Genomic DNA, 22,078 nt, shown 5'->3' on the forward strand with positions numbered 1-22,078 from the left:
ACCCAATCCAGCTAGCTGGATACCAGCTCTTCGAAGGCCACAGATCTTGGAAGGGGAAGCCTGGAGCAGCCCAGGCTGGAGAGAACCTCTTGCTCTGTCTAACCAGCAGCGTGGGCTGGGTACCACCCCAGCACAGCCTGCATGCAGCGTCTCAAACTCTGGCAGAAGTTTTACAATGAGCAGGTTGAATAGCTTTGGTCTTTAAACACTTCCCTTTTAATGGAAAATTACCTTTTCAATTAAAAATAGTCTCTTAGTCAACCCTTTTCACCTCTTTTTAGATTCTCCCTGGCTGGGGGGGTGTTTTTTTATGACACTGGGAAAAAACCAAGAATATTACAATTTCCATAATCGTGGATTTTTCTTTCTTTCTCCTGCTTTTTTGATTCTCTTTTCCTCCTTTTCACAGTGAAATACTGGAGAACGAATCATATCCCCATGCGGGAGTTTTAACAAAATGCTTAATTTTTATCCTTCCTTCTTTCCTGTTGTCACTACTCCTTTCCCTCGAACTTCCCCGAGCAGCAGCATTGCAATCTGTCACGCGGACAGACGAAGCACGGCTGCATCTCACCGCACTGTCTGCTGAGAGGGTCAGAAGGGGCAGATCACTTAACACTACACCTGTTTTATGAATAATAATACAGCCAGTTTTGCTGGGTTCCTGGGAGGATGTTTTCCCACCAGGATAAACTCCATGTATTGAACAAATTCATGTCTTTAACTTGCTTGACTCTGGTTAGCTTGGTTGCGATGGGAAGCTCCAGCAGTGCCATTTTGAGCAGAGGAAAGACGTTCGAGGCAGGTTTTGTCAGAGCGTCTTGTGCTTTCTCTCTCTGCAAGTTTCACTTATGGAGGTACGAGATTATAAATTTGGGGTTGAAGAGCCTGTTTCCCTTGCAAATAATATGGAAGAAAAAAAAAAAGCTTCAGCAGCTTCAGAAAAATGAAAGTTATCCATAGGTACACAGGTTTGGGTCACCCCAAAATACACCACCTGGATTAAAATTTTGGTCCTTCTTTCAGTGGCCGGACTAGCTCAGAAAAAAAAAAAATGCTAACTTTTTAATGTACTTTTTCAATTACTTCAAAAATTCCAAGAATGTCTTTTTAAGACGGTAGAACAAAATGTTCCGGTTCAAAGCAACAAGTTTCTCCAGGTCTTTCCTTAGGAGGTGCAAGAAGCAACAATACCTGTTCTCTCTCAGGCAGAGGACTGTGCCCATCAGCACACGCAGTGATATCCTGAGTGATCTTCCTGCCCTGATTTGGGTTGCCCAAGAGTCTCAGGAAGGTCCCTCAGCCCCATCCCAAGCCAGACCTGCGACAAAAGAGGACACTGTTCTACCAGGTCCAATCAGTGCCTCTCTCATGTATTATTTTATTTGTTTTGTTGGCTTTTATTGAGAGTGAAAAAATAATTTAAAGCAATTATCTGTACAGAGGGGCAAGGGACTGGTTAACTGGTCAGAGGATCTGTGACCCCCTACAGCCAGGCCAGGGAGGGTTAGAGGGGGTGATTTACAGCTGTACAAAAACACAACAATCCCACTGACGAGGAGCAGAGGGTGGAGGACATCTCTTGAGCTCTTGTAGGCCCAGAGCAGAGGGGCAGGAGGCTGTGCAGGGGCAGGGGGAACCAGGGTCTGCCCATAGTGGAACCAGACTCTCAAGTGACCTGCAGGGGTGTCTCCAGCATCTCCATGAGGAAGGTGTCGATGGGGGTGTCCCCAATCAGCTTGAAGAAGAAGAGGTGCTCCAGGCATTTCAGCCCGATGGACCGCAGCGCTGGCAGGCGCAGGAGGAGTTTGGCAAACCTGGAAGGAGGAGAGAAGAGTCAGAGGCATGCAGAACACACTGGCCACCCTCTCCCACGAGTTTCCAAGCCAGCACCAGGGCCACAGGAGAGCAGAGCCCGAATGCTCCCCCAAAAATGCCTTGGAGAGTCCTCTAGCTTAGATTCCCTTATGCTTTCAAAGCAGAGGAATAAGCGTTTTTCTCTTCATGTGTGGAGGGGAATATGTACCTTTTCAAAACAGAATTTAGCATTTTTAAAACTTCCATGAAGAAGAAAAAAAAAAATGTCTAGATTGCCTTCCCAGCCAAGACTTAAACTAGTGACTTGCATCTCCATGGTGCCATTGAAATCCTTCTTGAGACAGCCTTCAAAAGTCCCTGGCTCCCTGAGAGGGTGCACAACCCCTCAGCAGTGCTTCTGCCAGCCACTGCCTTCTGTTTGGAGCCGCAGCTGCGAGGAGGGGGGGGACAGCAGGCAGGCTGCCTCCCCCTCCCCACACCCTGCTCACAGCGCTCCGCAGCCACATCCAGAGCCAAAAATAGCAGAAGATGCTGTGGGCGCATCACTTGGCTGGCGGTGATGAGGAGGGATCCTGCTGCCGGTGTTTCGAGAGCTTGGCCAGCAGAGGGTAGGATTGGATCGAAAAGCAAGAAAATGCATCTTGCCAGGACCCTAAAGGCTCTGGCCCAGAATTAGGGCACTGAGAGGACATGCCAGCCTGCAGGAGTTGGGCTGCTGCTGGCAATTTTGGCTGGTGTCCTGCCCTTACTTTTCTTGGGGCTCCAGCCCAGGGTGGCCCTGTCACCCCTGCCTCAGTCTGCTCTTTCCAAGATGGGAATTGTGCTGCCTGCCACGCTTGGGGACACTCACCGCCCCGGCTGCTCAGGGTACTTCTGCTTTGTGTAGGCTTCCAGAGTGGCATAGACCTTCTCCCTCAGCGATTCCACTTCTGAGGGGCTGGACAAACCCTTGGCATCTGGACGAGGGAGAGAATACAGGTAGGGAAGAAATCACTGCAGAGGAGACCTTTCCACCCACGTCCATGGGTGGGAGAGGACTCAAGCTCTCTTTAATCATGCACTCAGGGACTGGGATAAGTCTGTCTGCAGTCCTGACGCTCACTGCCACAGCACTCCCGCCTGTGACCTGCCATGGCCCTGAGGGCATGTGTGTCACCTGGGACTGCCCCAGGCCTCAGACTTACCTGGGTTGAACAGGACAATGGCTCGCAGGCACCCCAGCTCCGACTTATCCATCTGCATGTCTTTCATTTTGGACACCAGCTCTGTCAGAACCCTGCATGTGGGGGACATGGGAGGGCAGATGATCAGAGACAGGGATTGACACCAAGGCTGAGGGCTGAAAAGCATCCGTGACAGGCACTGGGAATGTCCCCAATTCCTCTCTGCAGGAAAAGGCAGCTTTGAGGGACAGCCATGCCACACACTGCTCTTCTACATGTGCATCAGTATTCATGGACCTGAGCATCAAATTCACTTCCGATCTTACTTTGCTCAGCAGATGCACTCTGTGCTCTGTTTGGACTATGGAGAGCAATTTGCACTCAACTTGAGGAAAACCACGTGGGTTTTTCCTCCCCATTTCACTGTGTGAAATATGGGCACCACCCTTACACATGCCAGTTGTGTAAGAGTGGTCACACAGTGTCCTGCCAGGCAGGGAGCAGGCACGGCACGGACAGTACGCGTGCAGTCGTTATATGAGCAAGTTGGGGTTTAAGGCTTTGCCAGCTAAAGCTCTTGCTGATCAGTATTAGCTCTAGATCCAGTTATGGCAAACTCTTAGAGGGAAGGCAGAGAAGCATTCATCCCCCTGCACACCCAACCAAGGATCTGCTTCTGCAAATCCATTTCCAAGGCGCTTTCATCCCATTCTTGGTTTTTAAGCCAGTCAAGTGTCTCCTCCTCATTCTAAGCTAAACCCAAATCACCATGAGTTTGTCTATTCAGAGGGGAAAGACAGAGCCAGCCTGGCTGCCGCTGCTAGAGGATGACAGAAACAGGCCATGTACCTGTCGAAGATGGAGCCCACACCAGCACTGTGAGCACTGCTGCGGTGCACGTGCAAGCCTGTGGCCAGAAGGATGCCATCTTGCACCGAGACGGAGCGATGGGAGAAAGAGGCGATGAGCAGCTCATTCCAGCCTGCAAGAGGAGGTGTGCGGGACACAAGAGGTAGTTCAGCAAAAAAAATACCAGTTCCACATGGAGCAGCAGAGCTGGTTTCTCCTTGCTGGCTTCAGACTCAGCTCACAGGAGAGATGGGACCCCAGGTACCAACTGCACCCTTTCCAGCAGCAAGGAACGTGCAGAAAAATGCTTAAAGTGCCAAAAAAAAAAAAAAAAGGAGGGGGAGGAGGAGGGGGGCAAGATGCCATTTTTTCCTCATTAAAAAAAACATATTCCTTGCATCAGCAACCCCTTTACATCATTTTGCACATTGCACCTAATGTGCCGCACACATAGCAAGTTCTGTAGTTATAAGAATTCCATTAACAAGACACATTTATTCCCTCTCCCCCAGTCCTCCTAACATGTCTGTATGAAGAGGGTAACAAACCACAGATTCCACTGCCCCATCCACAGCCTCTGCCAACCGCTCAGCATGGCTCAGGATGGGTCGCTTGCCCTGTGACAGCAGGGATGAATCAGCTCAGGATTCACCATCCAGCCTGGCTGGCAGGGCATGCAGCCCAGAGAAGGGACAGGGACACCAGGAACAGCCCCAGAGGCCACAGGTAGGAGACGTTACCTGCCCGGAGAAGAATGACTTGGTCCTCCAGAGTCAGGTCAGAGAAGTGGGGGATTCGCTTGGCCCACTCAACGAGTGTGAAAAGCTGCTTGTCAGCTGCATGACATATGTTGGTGACGGGGTCATTTGTCTAATTAAGAGTGATATCAAAAGGAAAAGAGCAGAGGAAAAGAGCAGAATTTGTTAATGTAAAATCTTTGGTAATTGCTGTCTGCACTGCACATGGTATCAGATTAAGTTAACGATACTCAGAGCCACAAGCAAAATGATCAGATTGCCAATAATCACTGCTGTGCACTGTTGAAAAGAGAAGATATTAATTACTACTATCCCCTCTACAACCAGCCAAATCAGCTGGTTGCTAGACTTTTCTGTTTGCTTGCTGTTCTTTGCAAAGCAAGCCCTACATGGCAGGCTGCAGTCCTGCTTCCCGGAGCACATCTAAAAGCCATCAAAACTGCTGTTCAGAGGCTGCTTATCCAAAAGAGTAAAACCACGGCAGTAAACCTGCTGTGTCCAACTCCATTGCAGTCTTGGTCCCTGGGACAGACAAGCAGTGCCCAGAGCTGTGCAACTGTGGAAGCCAGCACAGGGTTCAGGCTCTCTGGCATCCACCTATTGCCATATCTACTCACTGAAACCAAAGGGAACTGGAAAAAAAATTGCTAGGAAAATAACGCATAGGCTGTTTTCCAGTTGTTATTCAGAGTAGCTTCAAAAGAACAATTGTTGGGGATTTTTAGGCACTACAAAGCAAAAAGCCCTTGCAACATGCCAGCCGTTCACATGGGGTTTGTCCTTTCAAATCACACCGTGAAGGCCCTCATCTCGAGCTGTATGTGATTTTAGTGCCCCTTACTGAGCTCTCTGTGTTCACGTCGCTGTACGCTTCCGTCTTGGGTTCGACTGCCAGCTCAGCTTCCAGGATCCTCTCCACAGGCATGTCCTCGCTGCCACTGCTTGTGGACTCGGCTTCATTCTCACTCCGCTCCCTGCTCCTCTGCCTCTCCTCCTGCACAGCTGCAGGACAGAAACACAGCTCTTTACACCCACAGCAACACCTACCTGCTCACAGTGGGTCCCATTGCATCTGGGAGGAGGGATGAGAAACCCCCTCAGGAGGGGGAGAACAGAAAATAAATGGCTATTTCAGATGTATATCCATTCAAATGGCTATCCCCACCACCCCCCAATAACTTTGGGGTTGCTGTAGAACAGTAGGCTCCAAATTTGATATAAAGTTGCTCTTTCCAAGGTATGAATCTCCAGAATAGAGGCAAGAGGAACTGATACCTCCAGGTGGCAGCCTGGACTCAGCTGTCACTAGATGCTGGAGGAAGCAGGAGGGACCCAGCACCCAGACACTGAGGTTTGCTGTCCTTACAGCGTGCCTCAAACAGTCCCGTGGCAGCCAGAGCATCCAGCAGCAGGGCTAGATGGTCCCTCACCCCCAGCTGGATCCACACATGCTGCTTGCTTCATTCCTGAGCAATCACTTACCCAGCCTGGCCCAGTCCTGGTATCACCTCTCCCCTGACCACCTCTCTTCCCTGCCCTCCCCACTAGAAAGCAGTTCTAAGCACCTCAGATGCCCCTCTTTTACCACCTCTGTACATTTTCCAAAATATCTACTGACTTAATCACTGAAATTCTCTCCAGATCTGTTATTAACTCCCAGGGCTGCTGGGTGTGTGGAGGACAAGTCCGTGTAGGACACGAGTACACAGTATGCTAAGCCTTGTGCTCAAGAGAAGTCCTGGGTGCGCATTTTTGTTGGAGAAATTCCAAAGGGAAATAAGAAAATCCTGCTAAAACAAAACAAAACCAACAAACAAGCCAAAAGACCTGACCAGTAGGTGTCAATATCATTGTTTAGCTCATCGCTGGAGAGAAACGTCCCAAAACTACAGTCCTGCCAGCATCGCTCCCCCGTGTGAGCATAGAATCATAGAATCACCCAGGTTGGAAGGGACCTTTCAGACCATCAAGTCCAACCATCAGCCTAACTCTGACAAAACCCATCATTAAACCATGTCTCTAAGCACTGCGTCTGCCCGGCTTTTAAATACCTCCAGGGACGGTGCCTCAACCACTTCCCTGGGCAGCCTGTTCCAATGTTTAATAACCCTTTCGGTGTAAAATTTTTTCCTAATATCTAGTCTAAACCTCCCCTGGCGCAACTTGAGGCTATTCCCTCTTATCCTATCACTTGTTACTTGGGAGAAGAGACTGACCCCCACCTCTCTACACCCTCCTTTCAGGGAGTTGTACAGAGTGATAATGTCTCCCCCTCAGCCTCCTTTTCTCTAGGCTAAAAAACAGCCTACAGCAGCAAGCAGGGGCCCAAAGTGCCCCGTAGCCCCTAAGGGACAGGTATGCAGCTGGCCTGGTCCCACAGAACAGCCTGTCCCGAGCTGTAGGCATTTATACACCTGAAATGAAAGCTTCAGTGGGGGAGAAGGTGGCTGCAAAGTTGGCCCCCGCCCCACAGACGTGAGTGCTTCGCTATCCAACAGGTTAATGGCTCCCCCACCTGTTAGTTAAGCACCAGGCAGTCAGTATCCAGAGGAGGGGGAAAACCACCAAGGCCAAGGGATAAAGGCACCTTTAAGAGGAGAGGGGATCTGCCTAAGCACCAGGGGACACCAAGGAAGGGGCCAGCTCAGCAAGCCCACAGCTCACAACAAGCCTGCGGGAGGAACTTGATCCCCATTTTCTCAAACAGGTAAGTGCTGCTGGAAGAAGGGTGTGACAAGCTTGTAGGTCAGATACTTGCACCAGGAGATTTCTTTCCCACTTGTCTTTACAGCACTGCTGTTCGCCATGGTGTCAGGAAATGAGCCCTTGCCTTACCCTGCCTTATGTTAGGGTGCTTTCAGGGGAAGGGCCAAACCACAGGAGGTTCCTCAGCACCGAGACTCAGGACCACTTTGAATGCTCGGCACTTCCCTGCATTTCTGCCAGCTGGGAGGATGTGCTTCCCAGCACTGCCCAGCTGCTGGGGAACTGGCAGCACCCAAGGAGATGGGTCAGCAGAGCATCCAGGCTGGCACTGGCGAGGGATGGCAACATAGGACGCACATATGTGCCAGACAGATGGGGGAAGAATTTGTCCTCTTTAGGGTAGTGGACAGGAAGAAGCCAGGGAAGTGTTTCTGAAGTCATCAAAATCTTAGTGGAAGAGTGAGCATGCAAAGGAAATACCAGTCCCATGCCTCAGCCCCCAAACTCATCCAGGATTCCTTGTTCAAGCTGCAATCTGTCCCCAGTTTCTGCAGCTCGCAGAAAGCCCCTGTGATTATTGCAGCCAAACCCCTGTAGGATCCACCAGGATCCTGGGGTTTAAATTTTCAGGCTCTGCAAAGGGAAAGTTGTGTTGACACCCTGGTCCTCGGAACCACTTCACACCCAGCTGGAAGGGAAAGCTGTGCCTGGGATTAGGTTTTTGATTCAAGCCTGGCATTTGACAGGCCCCTGCTGTCCTGAGTGGTTGAGGAAACACAGCATTGATGATGGTACAGGGAATGGGATGAGGCTCAGCCTGTGCTCAGCGTTACAGCTTCCCCCCCAGGCTCTGCCCTGCACTGTCTGACCTCCTGCACAGGGAGCAACTGGCACGCTCCGCAGAGGGACAGTGTGGCCACCAAAAGGGACAGCTACACTGCCTGCTGGCATTCAACCCTGCAGGTGCAACAGTTATTTTATCTTGGGGGGAAAAAAGCAGTTTAAAAGCTGTGCTACTTGTCACTACCTGACCTTGCATCTGTCAGTATAATTTGGGAGACAATACAGCTCGGCAGCCCTTGCTCTACCAAGGGAGCAGTTAGCTGCAGGGGGCAGAGGCAGACAGATAAACACCCATGCCACTGGGCTTTTCTTTGCCTGCAGCAGAGATTCACTCAGTGGTGGCTTTTACAAAGATCTTCACACTCTCTGGAGTTGCGTGGGAGGAGAGACAGGGCTGCGGGACGCACAGCGGACATGTGTCACTCTCAGCAGCTCTTTGGAGGCTTCCTCCAAGTCAGTGCAAAATCCCTTAAGTCCAATTGCCTCAGGTTGGATCCTTGCACCAGATCAACACTTGGTGGTTTGTACCGGAAACACGGTCCTTTGGGAATTGCTCCACTCCCATATGTGGAGCATGGGAGAGGCTGCATGAACCGTTTCCATACAGCTCTCTCCTGCAGCACAAAGCCACCACAGGATGGGAGCTGTACCAAAGGTGAGGTTAAGAGTGGAAATGACAAAGAACTATAGAATAAAAAATAGAAAGAAATCATCCACCCTCATCTTTCAGTGCAAGAATTAGGTGACAAATGAAGCCAGGAAGCTGCAAACAAAAAAGGAGGTTTCTATTCACACAGGAGACAAGCAGGCTGCAGGACTCCTCACTGTTGGGTGCTGCCCACAGCAAAGGCTTACAGGGGTACAAGGGGTCCAGGCCATTAAGGGCCACTAACTAAACGCAAGCTTGGGTCAAAATTTGTTAACAGGTTCAATAGTCACCAGTATGTGTGTTTAGATGGGATGTGAAAAAAATTACAGTGCAATAGCTTCCCCATCATCCTCATTTCCTTTACGAAACAAGGTCAAAAATGCCCTGAAGCTGTCAGCGTGAGTTTTTACAATGCTCTAGCCTTGGAGGGCCACCAAGAGCCAGATTCGCCCTAATGAATGTAAGGAAAATTTCTAAAAGCTCATTCCTTCCACCAGCCCACACGTACCTTCCCTCTTCATCCCCATTGCGAGGCACTTCTGATAGCGGCAGTACTGACAGCGGTTGCGTTGGCGCTTGTCTATGAGGCAGTCCTTGTTGTCTCGGCAGGTATAGATCAGGTCCTTCCGGATTGTCCTCTTAAAGAAGCCTTTGCAGCCCTCACAGCTGTACACCCCATAGTGCTTCCCTAGGGAGGCAAGGGCAGGCCATCAGTGGGCAGGCAGGCATCTGCCCTTCCCTACGGCATAGAAAAAGCTCGAACCAACCCCAAAGGTGAAAAAAATGGCTGCAGGGTATCACCTTAGCAGGCTGGACTTGGCTCTAGTGGCTCTTAACAGGAATAGTGACCAGCAGCAGTCAAACTATAAGACCGCTGCTTTCCTGTGATAAGGAGGGACTGCAAGGATATGGAAGGGGAAGGATATGGAGCCACATCTTAGGTGCAGTGCAAGTGCAGAATAGGTAGCAAATGGGGTGCACTGATATGGAGCAGGGGGTGCAAGGCACGGCCAGGCTGCAGGTCTCTGGAGTAGGAGAGAAAAACCTAGGCACAGGCAAAGGCCAGCTAACACAAAGCACAAGTAAATAAGACGACAGTGATTTTGATATATTTACCTTTGATAAACAGGGACAAAATGTAAAGTGAGATTATACACATAAGGGAGATGCGCATGGCTTTTAGGTTTGCTCTCTTTTGGGCTTAGGGCAACTAATCTGCAAAACAGACAGCCTCCCCCTTGGGTGAGCCAGACCCAGCTATGAATCCCGCAGTGCCAGTATGGCCCCAGCGAGCCTCCGCAGCGTTCACTCCTGCGTGAGCTTTGCTTCAGAGCATCAGGGGAGTTTTCATTGCACAAAGCTTTCCCTAAGAAAGAAAACCTCCTACCCGAGGACCTGTCCCCACAGATGGCACAGATGTGTTTGGCTAAGGATCCTGGGCTTGTAGATGGATAATTCATGTTCCCGATCCCTGGGAGACCTGGCAAAGGCTTGATGTCCTCTGAGCTGCTGACATTGTTCAGGATGTTGAGCTGCAGAAGCAGAAGCCACAAGACAGGTTAGAGGGTCGAGACTCATACACCTCAATGAAACCAACCCCAAACTGAGCTGACCCCTCCCTTGCTGCCCCTGCTGGGCTCGTCCCACAAGCTCATCCCCAGCCACTCCATGGGGCTGCCATGGGCAGACAGACATCCTCTGGTGAATCCAGCTGGAGGGGTTTAAGCAGATGCCTGGTAGCAGATATTGCCTCTCACCCTGCCCTGATGCTGTAACCAAAGCCAGGACTAAGCAAAGCTGGAAAAGGGCAGGCGGCAACCCTCAGCTGCTCAGTTACAGCCTCCAAGCGACAGCGCTGGTGGGATCCTGCCCGCTTCATTACAGGATGCTGATCACTGGCTGCTTGTGACCTCGAATGCTAACAGCTTAGTAAGGAAGGAGCCAGGCGATTTGTTACAGTTAAACCTGCACTGCTGCATGGCCGGAGAAGCTATAATGATGTTTGTTTTCTTTTTTATTTTTTTTTAAGTAAGCGCTAAGTGGGTTAGCTTCCCTGACTTGTGATATGCAAATCTGCATAAATGCATGAAAACATCTTGGTCACTCCCTGGGACTCAGGTTCCCAAACACTATCACAGGCTGGAGAACAGAGCAGATTCGGTGATGCCAGATTAAAAAAAAAAATAAAAAAAATAAGGGAGAGCAGGCTGAGCATCTAAAGTCAGCTGCAGTGAGATGCAGGCGAACGGCCCAGAGCCCCCAGCTGAGATCCCCAGGAGCTGCTCACGGCTGCTGCAAGTTAAAGGTTACAAACCGACATCGATTAGAGACCCAAGCCTGATGTTGCTGAGGGCTTCGTTTTATTGCTATTTGTCTTTTGAGCTGTTGTTGGCAGGGCAGTGAGGATTAAGGGCCTTTGAGCACATCTTGTCAAAAATTGTCTAGGCAGAGTAACATCTCTCCAAAACCACCATCAAATCATCTTTCCCATTGCCATGCTTTGAGGACTGGGGATGGTTTCTTCATCACTGAGCTTGTTTTTAACAGCTGCCGCAATTTATCAGCTAAATTTTGACTTCCCAGCAAGAGGGCAGAAGTAGGGACAGAAAACAAGGCTTTGGGTGAAAAATCCAGCTACAGCCTTCATTACAGTCTCCATAATATCTGAGCCACTCAACTTCATGCATGTTGTTGTTTCACGCATGTTGTTGCAAGTTCTCCGTTTGCTCCGAGAAACTGCCCATTTCCCATGAAAAAGTATAATAATTTCCACAGGGAATTTCAGCAAAGAACAAGAAGGGTTCATCCCTTTGGGATTTTTGCAAGTGTCATTAGAAAAACAAAAAGATGAAGCCTGTTTTCATCTTCTCTCAGCCCTGTCCCTTCATTCTGAAAGCTTCAACAGGCTGATGACATTGAAAATACAAATTATCCAGCAAAAGTTACCACGTTAGGAGCCAGCTTGTTTTGCTGCACTGGAAAATAAAAGTGATAGGAAAAAATTACCCAGAGGCTCGCTCTCCCCAGTGGAGACTCAGCCCGGGTACTGGGCAGCTGTAAATCCTTAATGCTTCAAAATCCAAACTTGGTCCAAGGAAGAGAGAAATCAACCCCTTCCTCCACACAAGTGTCCAGCCACTTTTTTTACCCTGGAAACTTCTTCGTGGCAAGATGCTGAGCCAGGAGGAACCTTTTATGGTTTAAAGTGTTACTCAGAGCTCAGGTACCACTTTTTCTCTCTGGCTGCACTTTGAGACAATAACAGGGAGAGAGGGTGTATATGGAGAGAGAAATGGGGGAGTTTTAGCCATCAGTGTCTTCGGAGCTTGACTTCTGCAGGTTAAGTGCAACCATGGATGATAACTGGAACAACTGCTTGAACCCAAATCCATTAGCGGCCTCCCTGCCGAATCCCCAAGGCCCAGCTGTCTCCTTGCATTAGAGGCAACACAAATGAAACCCGTTCCTCGGAGCTGGGAACTTGGCGCGGTGCCTGGATTGGGGAAACCACTTCCCGGAGCCTTCCCAGCCCCAAAGCAAAGGTTTCCATGCAGCCAATGCTGCCACCAGCTTCACCACCACCAATTACCTGCCTGGGATGCCACAGGCACAAATATTGTCGGGTCAATGGGGAACAGTTGGGTGGTGCCAGGGGAAGAAGGATGCCCAGTACACCTGCAGCAGACAGCCCAGACCCATGCAGGAGTTGAGGTTGTTGGTGAAAGGTAAGCCAAACCTGACAAATCCCTCAAGACCTCTCCAAGGGCCTCCCTACACCATCCTCTCCCAGCCTTGGTGGCAGGCACTGGGAAGAGCTTCAGATAGACTGTGGAGACTGGGCAGCAGGGTCTGGGGCTCAGAGACAATCTCCTTGCTGCCTCTTCAGCAGGAGCCATGAGGCTCTTGAGCACTCCCTACCTTCAGGTCCCACTAATAAAACACAAAGTCTTGTTAATAAAAGGCAGAATTTCTACTTAAATCTGCACTCCCAGAGTGTTTCACCACATGACCAAAATCCCACACTGCCACCTTGGTCCCAGCCATGCTGGAGGAGGTGCCTGGCTCTTGGGGCAGCGCGTCCCTGTCCCTAGCCTACAGAGCCACCCCAGGAGGCTCCCAGCCCATCCATGGCTCTGGGGAGGCACTGACCCCAAGCCCTGGGCATCCTCCCTGTCTGAAGGGGAAACCTCAGCACCTGAGTGAGCTCAGGCAGTAAGGACAGGAGCGCTTCATTTTTCTTCAGGCAAAGTTTATATGCAACACAGTATGTGGCTGGCATTTAGCAGTAACATTTGTCTCTCTCTAGAAAGTCTGTCTCCTTTCCAAATAATGAAACAAAGCAGGTATCTTTTTACAGGAGGAAGGGGAATGCTTCACATGCTGCAGCCCTCAGCTATCCTGATTATTTCCATGTACAGTAATTATACACACTGCAATAGATGCAGCGGAGGGGAACTGGATCACACCCATGGTGAGAACAGACCTGGGAATTAGCTCTCTGCCCTTACTGTGAAGGGATTTTGAAATATATACAGGTGTCTTCTCTGTGCCTGTGCCATGGTGATTTATGTAGAAAGATTCATATGCTGGAAATTGTTCTTTACAGATGACCTCCCTAAGTGGCCAAAACACACCAGATTCTAACAGCCAACCCACTCCCTCAAGTGTTTGAGTTGTACCCCAGTCTCTGAGCACCGCGAGTGGTAGCAAAGCAAGTGTGCACGTTAACCTACCTGCGGACTGGTGTGTGTCACAAAATTCATGCCCGGGGCTGAGGAGAGAGCGACGGGGTGTGAGCCGATGGAGGACGCGATGACTCTGTACGGTGAGCCCAGTGCGTTCACTGGAGACCCGATCGCGTTCATGGGGGACGGCAGCGCCCGGGAGGCGTTTGCAGGGGCCTCGAGGTAGTTGTGGTGCCCGTCCACTGAATTTCCTGTGGAAAGGCTTGACGATGGGCTCATAGATGTGGAGCTGGCATGAACAGGGGAATCTACAGGGAAAAGCACAAAGATTACGTACACTGTGAGCGAGGTTGGCTGTACAACGATCAGCTGCCCGGCCTTGGTTGTGTCAGCTTAGATGCTGGCCAAGGCTCAAAGCCAACCAGCAAACATGCCTTATGCTATAAAGGGAAAGAGCAAAACATTGGTTATGGTATGGGAAATAGAGTTACACACAGCAACAAAACATATCATGAAGCTAATACTTAATAATCAAATGTTCCTTCACTGCTTCAGTGTCTCGGCTGACTTGGAAGAAGACACCACTGCCTGCCTGCCTCAGGCTGGTTTGTCTCTTGAAGTGTTCCCGGAGATCCCATTTCTTTTGTCCAAGCTGGCTCTAGAGTCAGCACACATCTGAAACCATGAAATCCCCACCAACCAGGCTGGAAACCCTAAAATGCTCCCCATGTCTCATAAGCACCTTTGCTCCCTGCAATGGCTCAGGCATCATGCTCAGCAGGCTCCTCTTTCTCTTCCCATGGCTCAGCTCTTCCCTTTCCCGCTCCCTTACCTTCCCCACCATGCTATTTCACACGTTCCTCCAGCTCTCGAAACTTGATGCCAGCGTCTTCAGGAGGAGCTAGAGGAACACAGGACAGAAACTGCCCACGACATGCAAGCAACACAGATGACAGGACAAGGCACCCACAAAATATTTTGTCCACTACTTTTCCTCACTTAGTACGAGGTCGAGCAGAAACTGCGGCCACGCAGACATGCCCAGGCAGACAATCTCACAGTCACAAGGGAAGGGAGTTTCCTCCTTCCACAATAAAGGGCTCCAGCGCACATTGCCAAACTGAGCCTCACAGTAGCCCCATGAGATCATTCTGGCCCTGAACCCCGCCGGGGAAGATGTGGCATAGAAAAGCAATATAACCTTGATCGTTGCCACTTCAGGGCAGCCTCTGAGGCCGAACACCTCACCCAAGGCCTAACGCTGCCTTCTGTAACGTCAGTCTCAAATATTCAGAGAGAATCTGGGCATGAAATGCCCACTAGTCCTGAACGGTTATGTATCTAACTGTATTTTAAGGATTTATATGACCTTTTCTCCCTCCCCTAGAATTTACCAACCCCAGTTAGCATTAGCTGTTGTTAACATTTCAATGAACTGTTGTTTCCTCTGTTGGCTTTTCAGCACAGGAGACCATTCCCTGCAGTAGCAATGCAAAGATGTTGTCTGGGAAGGTCACACAGTTGGTTTTCCATGGCTGGCACAGAGGATTCTTGTTCCCATTGCATTTGCAAGTAAGGCAGCGCTTTGGTGTTTTGTTTGTTTGGAGTTGTTTTTTTATCCTCCTTTTAACATTATTGCAAAGTTATTTACGTGACAGTGTTTGTTATTTTACCTGAAGTAACAATCAAATCTGATTCAAAGGGAAGATGCACAATAAAGACGGGAAAAGGTCAGCTTGCTGAATAACATTAAAGACATTTGTCAGAGTCAAGGAGGACTCGATCTGCTGTTATCAACCCACTTCAGACTTAATTCTGCAGAGGGAGGGGGAGAAAAGGTCTTTGTCAATTCTTGCTTTGGCTTTTTGGATCAATTCTCCCAGTGGGAAAGCGATGTGCAGCAAGAGGAAGCCGGCTCAATGACAGCAGTAGAAGCCTTGGAGGCAGCGAGGCGGTCTGGAGGCAGAGCCAGGCCTCCCACTTGCTGCTGAAGAAAGTCACCCATGTCCCCCTGCCACCATCATGGAGGCACGCAGCCTGTTTTCTGTTAGTAGACAGCAAAATCCCTACCTTGTAACGGCTTCCAAGTGCAAAAGCCATTCACCCTAGAGACAGCTGCCAGAAGAGCCTTTAGCAGTGGGCAGAAGATGTGTTGTTTGCCCGGCCCCCACCTTACCAAAGCATTGAGCTCACAGAAGCACCTCGGTTGTTTTCTGGGACTTAAAAGGAGCATCCAGACTTGTGCCATTATCGGCTTCAAAGAAAAGCAAGTGCATTTTTCATCACCTGCGAGTAGTCTGGTACCATAGCATGCAGTTCTCTCCAGCATCTGTAGCACAAACTTATAAAGAAATTGGTTTTATGCCTCTTTAAACAACTAGATAAACAACATTGCCTTTGAGAATTCTTCAGCTTGGAAAATAAGCCACTGAAGGGGAGACTGGGCAGAAATCTATCACATCAGCACAGCTAAGGAGAAGAATAATTCTTCATCCTTTTCCATTAATACAGAAAAGGGCATATTTTGAAAGTATCATGAAGAAGATTTAAACCAACAAGAAAAGACTTCCGGGAGAGTTATTTAACTGTCTGCACTTACGCAACACCTTACAGAAACACTGTCACCACTGTTTCTCCACTAGAAAGGCTCCAGGTTTCATGGAGCCAGAGCAAGGCTTTCACCCAAGGAGACTGCTTGCCATGACAAGCCCCATGGTGTGCTTGTGTTCAAGGGCTACGGCCAGGGGAATCTCCTAGTCCCCAGGATGGGATCAAAGGTTGAAGCCATGAAGCCTGGAGGGCTTGTGCCTCCTCTCTTACCCAGCAATGGGACACCAAAGAGGACACATGAACGCATGAAGGAGTGTTTGCTGGTAGAGATGGACAGATAAATGAGAAAAGCTACAGGAGAGCACATGGGTGTAAAGCCAGGCTCTACCAGAGCCTGATGACACAAAACAGAGTTAATAAGGTTGCTCCCAAGGTGCCTGACCACGCTGTCCTGCCAGGTCTGGGACAAACCTATTGGTCAAAAAACCCCAAAACCAAAACACACCCAATCAATTTTAACTTTCTTTTTACCAATGAACAATTTCATCCATTTGTTATAAACTGTAATACAAACCCTACTTTAAAAAGGAGAAAAGGAAAAAAAACAAATAAGTAAATCAATGCAAACCACTCCTGCAAGGTGGTCCAGACTTTGACTTCCAGGCCTTTCCTTGGATAACTCTGCCAAGCCAGTCCCTGAGGGAGCAGAAGTGCAACCCCCACACCTGTGGAAATACTCCCCTCAGCTTCTCATTTTCAGACAGGTGCGCTCCAAGAGGGGTATAAGATGCAAGTGCTACCAGGTTATCAGCTTGTGCGAGGGACGATTTGCACAGCTGGCAGAAGGTGTGCAGGAAGGGCCATGCCAAGGCATCCTTGACAACGGAGTTACTTATTCCCTGAGTTGAGTACCCTCAAAGTTGTTTCAGTCCAAAGGAGCCAGACTGGCTCGGACAGTGCAAACAGCAGAGATTGCAAGTCCAATTCATTTTGGTAGAAAACAGTACCATGTATCTCCTAACACAAAGCAACCAGAAAGGCTTTGGGTTTGCAGGGATGGCGTGGTTTTTCTCCCACAATTTGGGGGGACAAACAGAAACATCAGCATGGCAGCAGAGCTGGACCAGCAAGGAGCTGCTCTGTGATGGAGAAGCAGCTCTGGGACAGAGCAGGGGGGGACTGGGGAGACGGGACTCAGTCCTGCGTGCCAGCCGTGGCCAGCCGCCCCCGCCTCTCCAGCGGCATTCGGCACAGGTGACATTTACACAGACCAAAGCGGGCCCGGAGTCTGTCCGTCAGGTAATGCGAGGTGACAAGCGATGCCGGGGATTCAGCTGGCTGCGAGGGGGCCCTGCAGAGCAGAGGGCTGCCCTGTGTCGGGAGGCGAGGGCTCCGCAGCTAGCACAGCCCCTGCCCATGGGCACCAAATGCAGCTCCCAGACTGGCCAGGTCCCCCACCTTTGCTGGGGAAGACTGGCCAAGACCCTGCATCAAGCACAGGGCTTGCTACTGCTCGTAACCACATTCTCCAGATTCAAGACCAGCTTATTTCTGATCCACAAATGGGGCCGTTCATGTCTTTCTCCCCTATCTCCCCCCTTGCCATTAATGCTTGGACAGGTAGTTTCAGGGAAGCCTCATATCGTATTTATTTCTCTCCTGGAGACACAGGGGAAGAGAGAACAGGAGGGAACTACCTTGTGTGGATTCTCTGATGTCTCCACTGCGAACATGCAGTGTCCAGAGAACCCAGCGCCTCAAATCAACCCTCCATGAGCTCTCTTGTACAGACAGGCACACACATTAGCCTTCTCTTTATAGGAAGCAAAGTTTAAGAAGAAATTTGCTTCCGTGTGCTTTGCTGTTTCAAACTGCCTCTGCAAACGCATCACATCACTTGCTGCAAAGAGCAGCGGTGGGTTGGAAGCATGCAGAAAGACACAACGTCCATCCTGTTGCTTTAGCATTCAGAATAAGGATCACATCTAATGTCAGCATAAACAACTCTGCTGACAATAGAAAAAATAATGAGGGAAGACCCTAAGAACCACTCTGTTCTCTGCCTTTTAAAAACAGTGCCCTTGAGGACATCGACAACATTCACCCCCCAGCCACTGAAGCTGAGCAAGGACACAAAGCTTTGATACTCCACTTCCATCTGTGTTTCACCTTCATCTTCACAAAAATCCTAGTTCAAAGTGGGAAACTTGCATGAACAGCCTCACAAAATCAGGAATAGATGAACACCATCTACCTCCCAGTAGAAGCGTAGGTGTCCGATGGATGTACCTGCAGAGCATAGAGCTCCAGGTCCAACATACCGAAGCTAAACAGCCAGGTCTGGGCTAACACAGCTCAACTGGTCCAGGACCAACACTAGCTCAATAAAGCCAGCTTGGATACCTCTGTCAGCGCTTCACAGGTAAAGTCGGGCATGGAAGCAAAGACAAGCTGCAAGAGAGCACAGGGCCAAAAATGCCTCGGCCAAGGCAGTGGGAAGAGAAGCGTCCAGCCTGCAACCAATAAAGATGTCTTGACTTTCAACCAAATACTGGCAGGAAACACCAGTCTCAGCAATTCTGTTTGAGCAGAAAGTGGAATGAGAACGCACAGGCACCAGAAACAACCAGGTCCTACATACACTGTCTATTTAACCAACATGGGTTACAAGTTGGTTTTGGTTAAAGCTCTAACACCTAGCAAAGCCTTGAGAGGAAAGGTATCAGTGTTAAACACCGGGGTCTTTCTTCAACTAAGGCCTAAAGCAATCCGGCCTCCTGAGACCTGCAGATCTCTGGCAAGCCGAGAGGTGATGATACTTTCAACCTCCATGGTTTTCTTTTAAATATCAGAGAGAATCAAAAGCTGGAACAAACTCTTCAAATAATGAAAAACACGCTTGTGCCTCTCAGGCTTCAGATATAGACAGAAAGGGTTCATTCCATTGGCATGAACAATTAAAGGAGCAAATCACCCTGCCTGACACATGACTAGCAAAACTTCGCAGATACTTCAACCTCCACAGATCAGAGAGCACCAAGAAGTGGGAAGAGACACACAGAGAAGGGATGATTTCAGCTGAGGAGCACGAGTGTGCGTGGGAAGTACAGCTTGGCAGGCAGCTCGTCCTTGGGGATGACCTTCAAGGGGAAATACCTGTGAGAAACACTCCTGAAACTGGATGCAGTTATGTAGGAGGGAACCCATGTTAACTGGAATCAAAGTTTTGCTGATATGACTGCAGAAGTAGTTTTTGTTTAATACACGGAAACTACACTGAAAAACTATTCCCTTTCTGGTGATATTTTTAACTGTCCAAGCAGATCTCCACAGGCGGTACAGATCGCCATGCTAATATCCTACAGAAAGGTTATTATTTTTGCCTTGCTTTTAAGGTCCAGTAACCTTTGTGCTTCCATCTTTCCACTCAACTCTGAGTCAATAAATAATGCAGCCTTCCCCTGACAGCTAACGTCAGAGGAACAAAAATTTTTGGAGGTGTGCTGGCACAAATGTGAACAGGGGCTTTTGCAACAGGGATCTGCACAGGAGGAGACCAACAAGCAGGAGAAAGTTTCCCCTCAGCTCTCCAGGACGTGGGAAGAGCTTCTTCTCTCAGGTAATGCTCCTGCACCGTCCTTGCAAACAGGGGCCATCCAAAACCGTGGCCCACAAGCAGCAGTGGGCTGGAAGCACATGAGACATTCACCTGCCCTGGTGCTGGCTCAGCATCAGATGCTATTTTGAGGTCCTCGTCTGATTTGACTGAAATTGGACAGTGGGTCAATAGCTTAATATGTCCAAGGACTTTTGGAAAAGACACACCTGCAGCGTAACCACATATTCTTTTCCCCAGGAAGACAAGCTAAGGAGGAGGGAAGAAAGGAGCACAATCCACAGAAGCTACACAGGCTTTGCCATGACTTTAACAGGAACCATGCATAACAGGGTAACTCTGTGACTATGGTGATCTTGCCAACCAGCAACTCTTTTAGCAATTGCTTGTCAGATAATTAAAATAAGGACTGCAAGGCAAAGTTACTCACCCTAACAATGTATCACATCCCTCTGGTGACCCCAGTAAGACACAAGAGTTGGATAAGGTGACCCCAGTAACCCACAAGAGTTGGATAAAGTTTCTCATCTCTAAAGAAATAAAAATTGCTAAATTTGAGGCCTGAAGGGTTTTTCGTGATTGTCTGACCAGATTTTCCACCTGGCAAGTGGTATCTCCAGCACAGCATCCATCAGGGAAAAAAAAAAAAAAAAACAACACATGTACAAACTCCTACAGTGGTCTTTAAACTCCTGGAGAGGCAACAGGTCCCCATCAGAAAGGATCTAACCGGCTGCAGGGTCTATGTCTGCCTCAGGCAGTTGAAGGCACATGTCTCCTGCTTTAAAAAAAAAAATAAATAAATAAAGAAGTCTGCATTTCCCTAGCTGCAGGACCTTCCCAGCCACTCTATTTTCTCATATTTCTGCTGGGTCAAAGAGCCCTCTTCCGTCTTCAAGTAGTGACACCCAGGGAAAAAGCATGCTGCAGGTCACAAAACCTGCGACCATCACAGATGGAAATGGTGCCAGGCAGCAGCCCCACTCCAGGCACAACTGGGGTTTTCCTCTCCCTATCCCCCAAACGACCTGGCCTAACCCTGCTTTGCTTGGGAGAGCTGACAAGATTGCAGCCGGAGGTGGTGTGGCCACAGGCCAAGTTACATGAGTACTAATAAAAGAGACTTTGTGGAGGAGCCAAGTTAGTTCTTCTCCCCAACCAACTGTGCCAGAGAGTGCTCAGAGAGAGACGACAGCCAGCACAGCATCTTTCCTTGCCCTGGGAGCTGGGCTCCGGGTGAAATGCATCCTTCTGGAGAATAAAACCACATTTTGAAACCCTTTCATTGCTCCTATAGCCCAGGCTGTGAAGGCAAATCCATTTGCCTTAGCATACATCTCCTGCTTTAGATGTGTAAGGGTGACTCATCTGAACACTTTTTCCCTGCTACTCTGCAAACTCATCAAGAACACTTTAGAGCCTGTCCTTTCCTCATTGCAAATGATGTGCTTATTACCAATTTGTGTGTGTACATTCTCAAATTCGATGGTGTTATTCAGACATTTAAGGCCAAAGTGACGGTCACACACCATCAAAAATGCGTACCTTATTTCTAAGCTGAACACAGATAAAATTAAGTTAAAGCATAAGCAACAGTTACTTGAATGCAAAAAAGAAAGCAAACTTTTTTGCTTTTTGCTGTTATGCTCAACATGAAGCCCAAAATGTCAGAGCAAAAGGAAATCTAAATCCAGTAAGAGCTAGACGTGCTGAACAGGAGCAGCCACATCACCTTAACTCTGCCCTCCAGCAACACAATGCAAGAATAATGAATGCAACAAGCTGACAGTCTAGTGTGGACACTGCCCTTTTCCACCATCCTGATGTCCCCCTTCATGGTGACAGCACAAACTGGACAAGGAACAGTTTCGTAGCTATTTTTAAAGGAGAGGGAGCAGCAAAGACAATGAACATATTGTGGACCTGCCAGAGATGCAGGTTGCTGGCATGGGCTTTGTGGTGAGGATCCCACAGCAGTAGGAATCTGACACACCACACCACCACTGATGGTCACTGTGATTCCTCCTGCTTCATCCCTCTCAAAGTGTCCTCTCATATAGCCCACGGGCCCTGAAGTTGTCTGGCCAGAGCACCAATTGCCTTCTCAAACAGCCAGAAATCCCTCTCTGGAGGCCAAACAATGCAGGGAGAGGCAGCCCCCACGCCACCTGCAAGCCCCCAGGCCCCTCAAGCTGTCTTAGGAGCATGGAAGCCCTCCAGCTTTAAGGGTAGTGTAGATGTGAGCAGTGACCTGCAGTTCTATAGCATCCAGGGTGCATAGGACAGGCCACAGCGACTGTTTTAAAGCAGCCAACACATAACTTGGCCAATGCTTTTGCATCTCTGTCAGCAGTCCACCTGCAGAAAACTCTTCTGTTTTCCTAAACCAAGTTAGAAGCAGGTTAGAAGCAGGGCCTCCAGAGAGGGTCCTGGAGGCATTT

General features: G+C 49.2%; 1 protein-coding gene across 3 annotated transcripts in view; it reads right to left on the minus strand.

Annotated features, from left to right (window-relative positions):
- Window positions 1-1,095: 1,095 nt before the first annotated feature.
- Window positions 1,096-22,078, minus strand: part of RXRG (retinoid X receptor gamma) — a 40,384-nt gene continuing 19,401 nt past the window's right edge. For 2 of the 3 annotated variants that reach the window (XM_054213004.1, XM_054213006.1), the window contains exons 2-11: window positions 13,520-13,779; window positions 10,174-10,318; window positions 9,295-9,474; window positions 5,430-5,590; window positions 4,571-4,700; window positions 3,831-3,963; window positions 3,003-3,094; window positions 2,669-2,774; window positions 1,679-1,817; window positions 1,096-1,321 (exon numbers count right to left, since the gene is read on the minus strand). In XM_054213004.1, coding sequence (XP_054068979.1) covers window positions 1,226-1,321; window positions 1,679-1,817; window positions 2,669-2,774; window positions 3,003-3,094; window positions 3,831-3,963; window positions 4,571-4,700; window positions 5,430-5,590; window positions 9,295-9,474; window positions 10,174-10,318; window positions 13,520-13,779 — 1,442 coding nt within the window. In that variant the 3' untranslated portion in view covers window positions 1,096-1,225. Of the gene's footprint in view, window positions 1,322-1,346; window positions 1,818-2,668; window positions 2,775-3,002; window positions 3,095-3,830; window positions 3,964-4,570; window positions 4,701-5,429; window positions 5,591-9,294; window positions 9,475-10,173; window positions 10,319-13,519; window positions 13,780-22,078 lie in introns of those variants that run through there. The other variant, XM_054213005.1, reaches the window with a different exon arrangement.

The sequence above is a fragment of the Rissa tridactyla genome, chromosome 8, assembly GCF_028500815.1.
Source record: "Rissa tridactyla isolate bRisTri1 chromosome 8, bRisTri1.patW.cur.20221130, whole genome shotgun sequence".
Classification (NCBI taxonomy): Eukaryota; Metazoa; Chordata; class Aves; order Charadriiformes; family Laridae; genus Rissa; species Rissa tridactyla.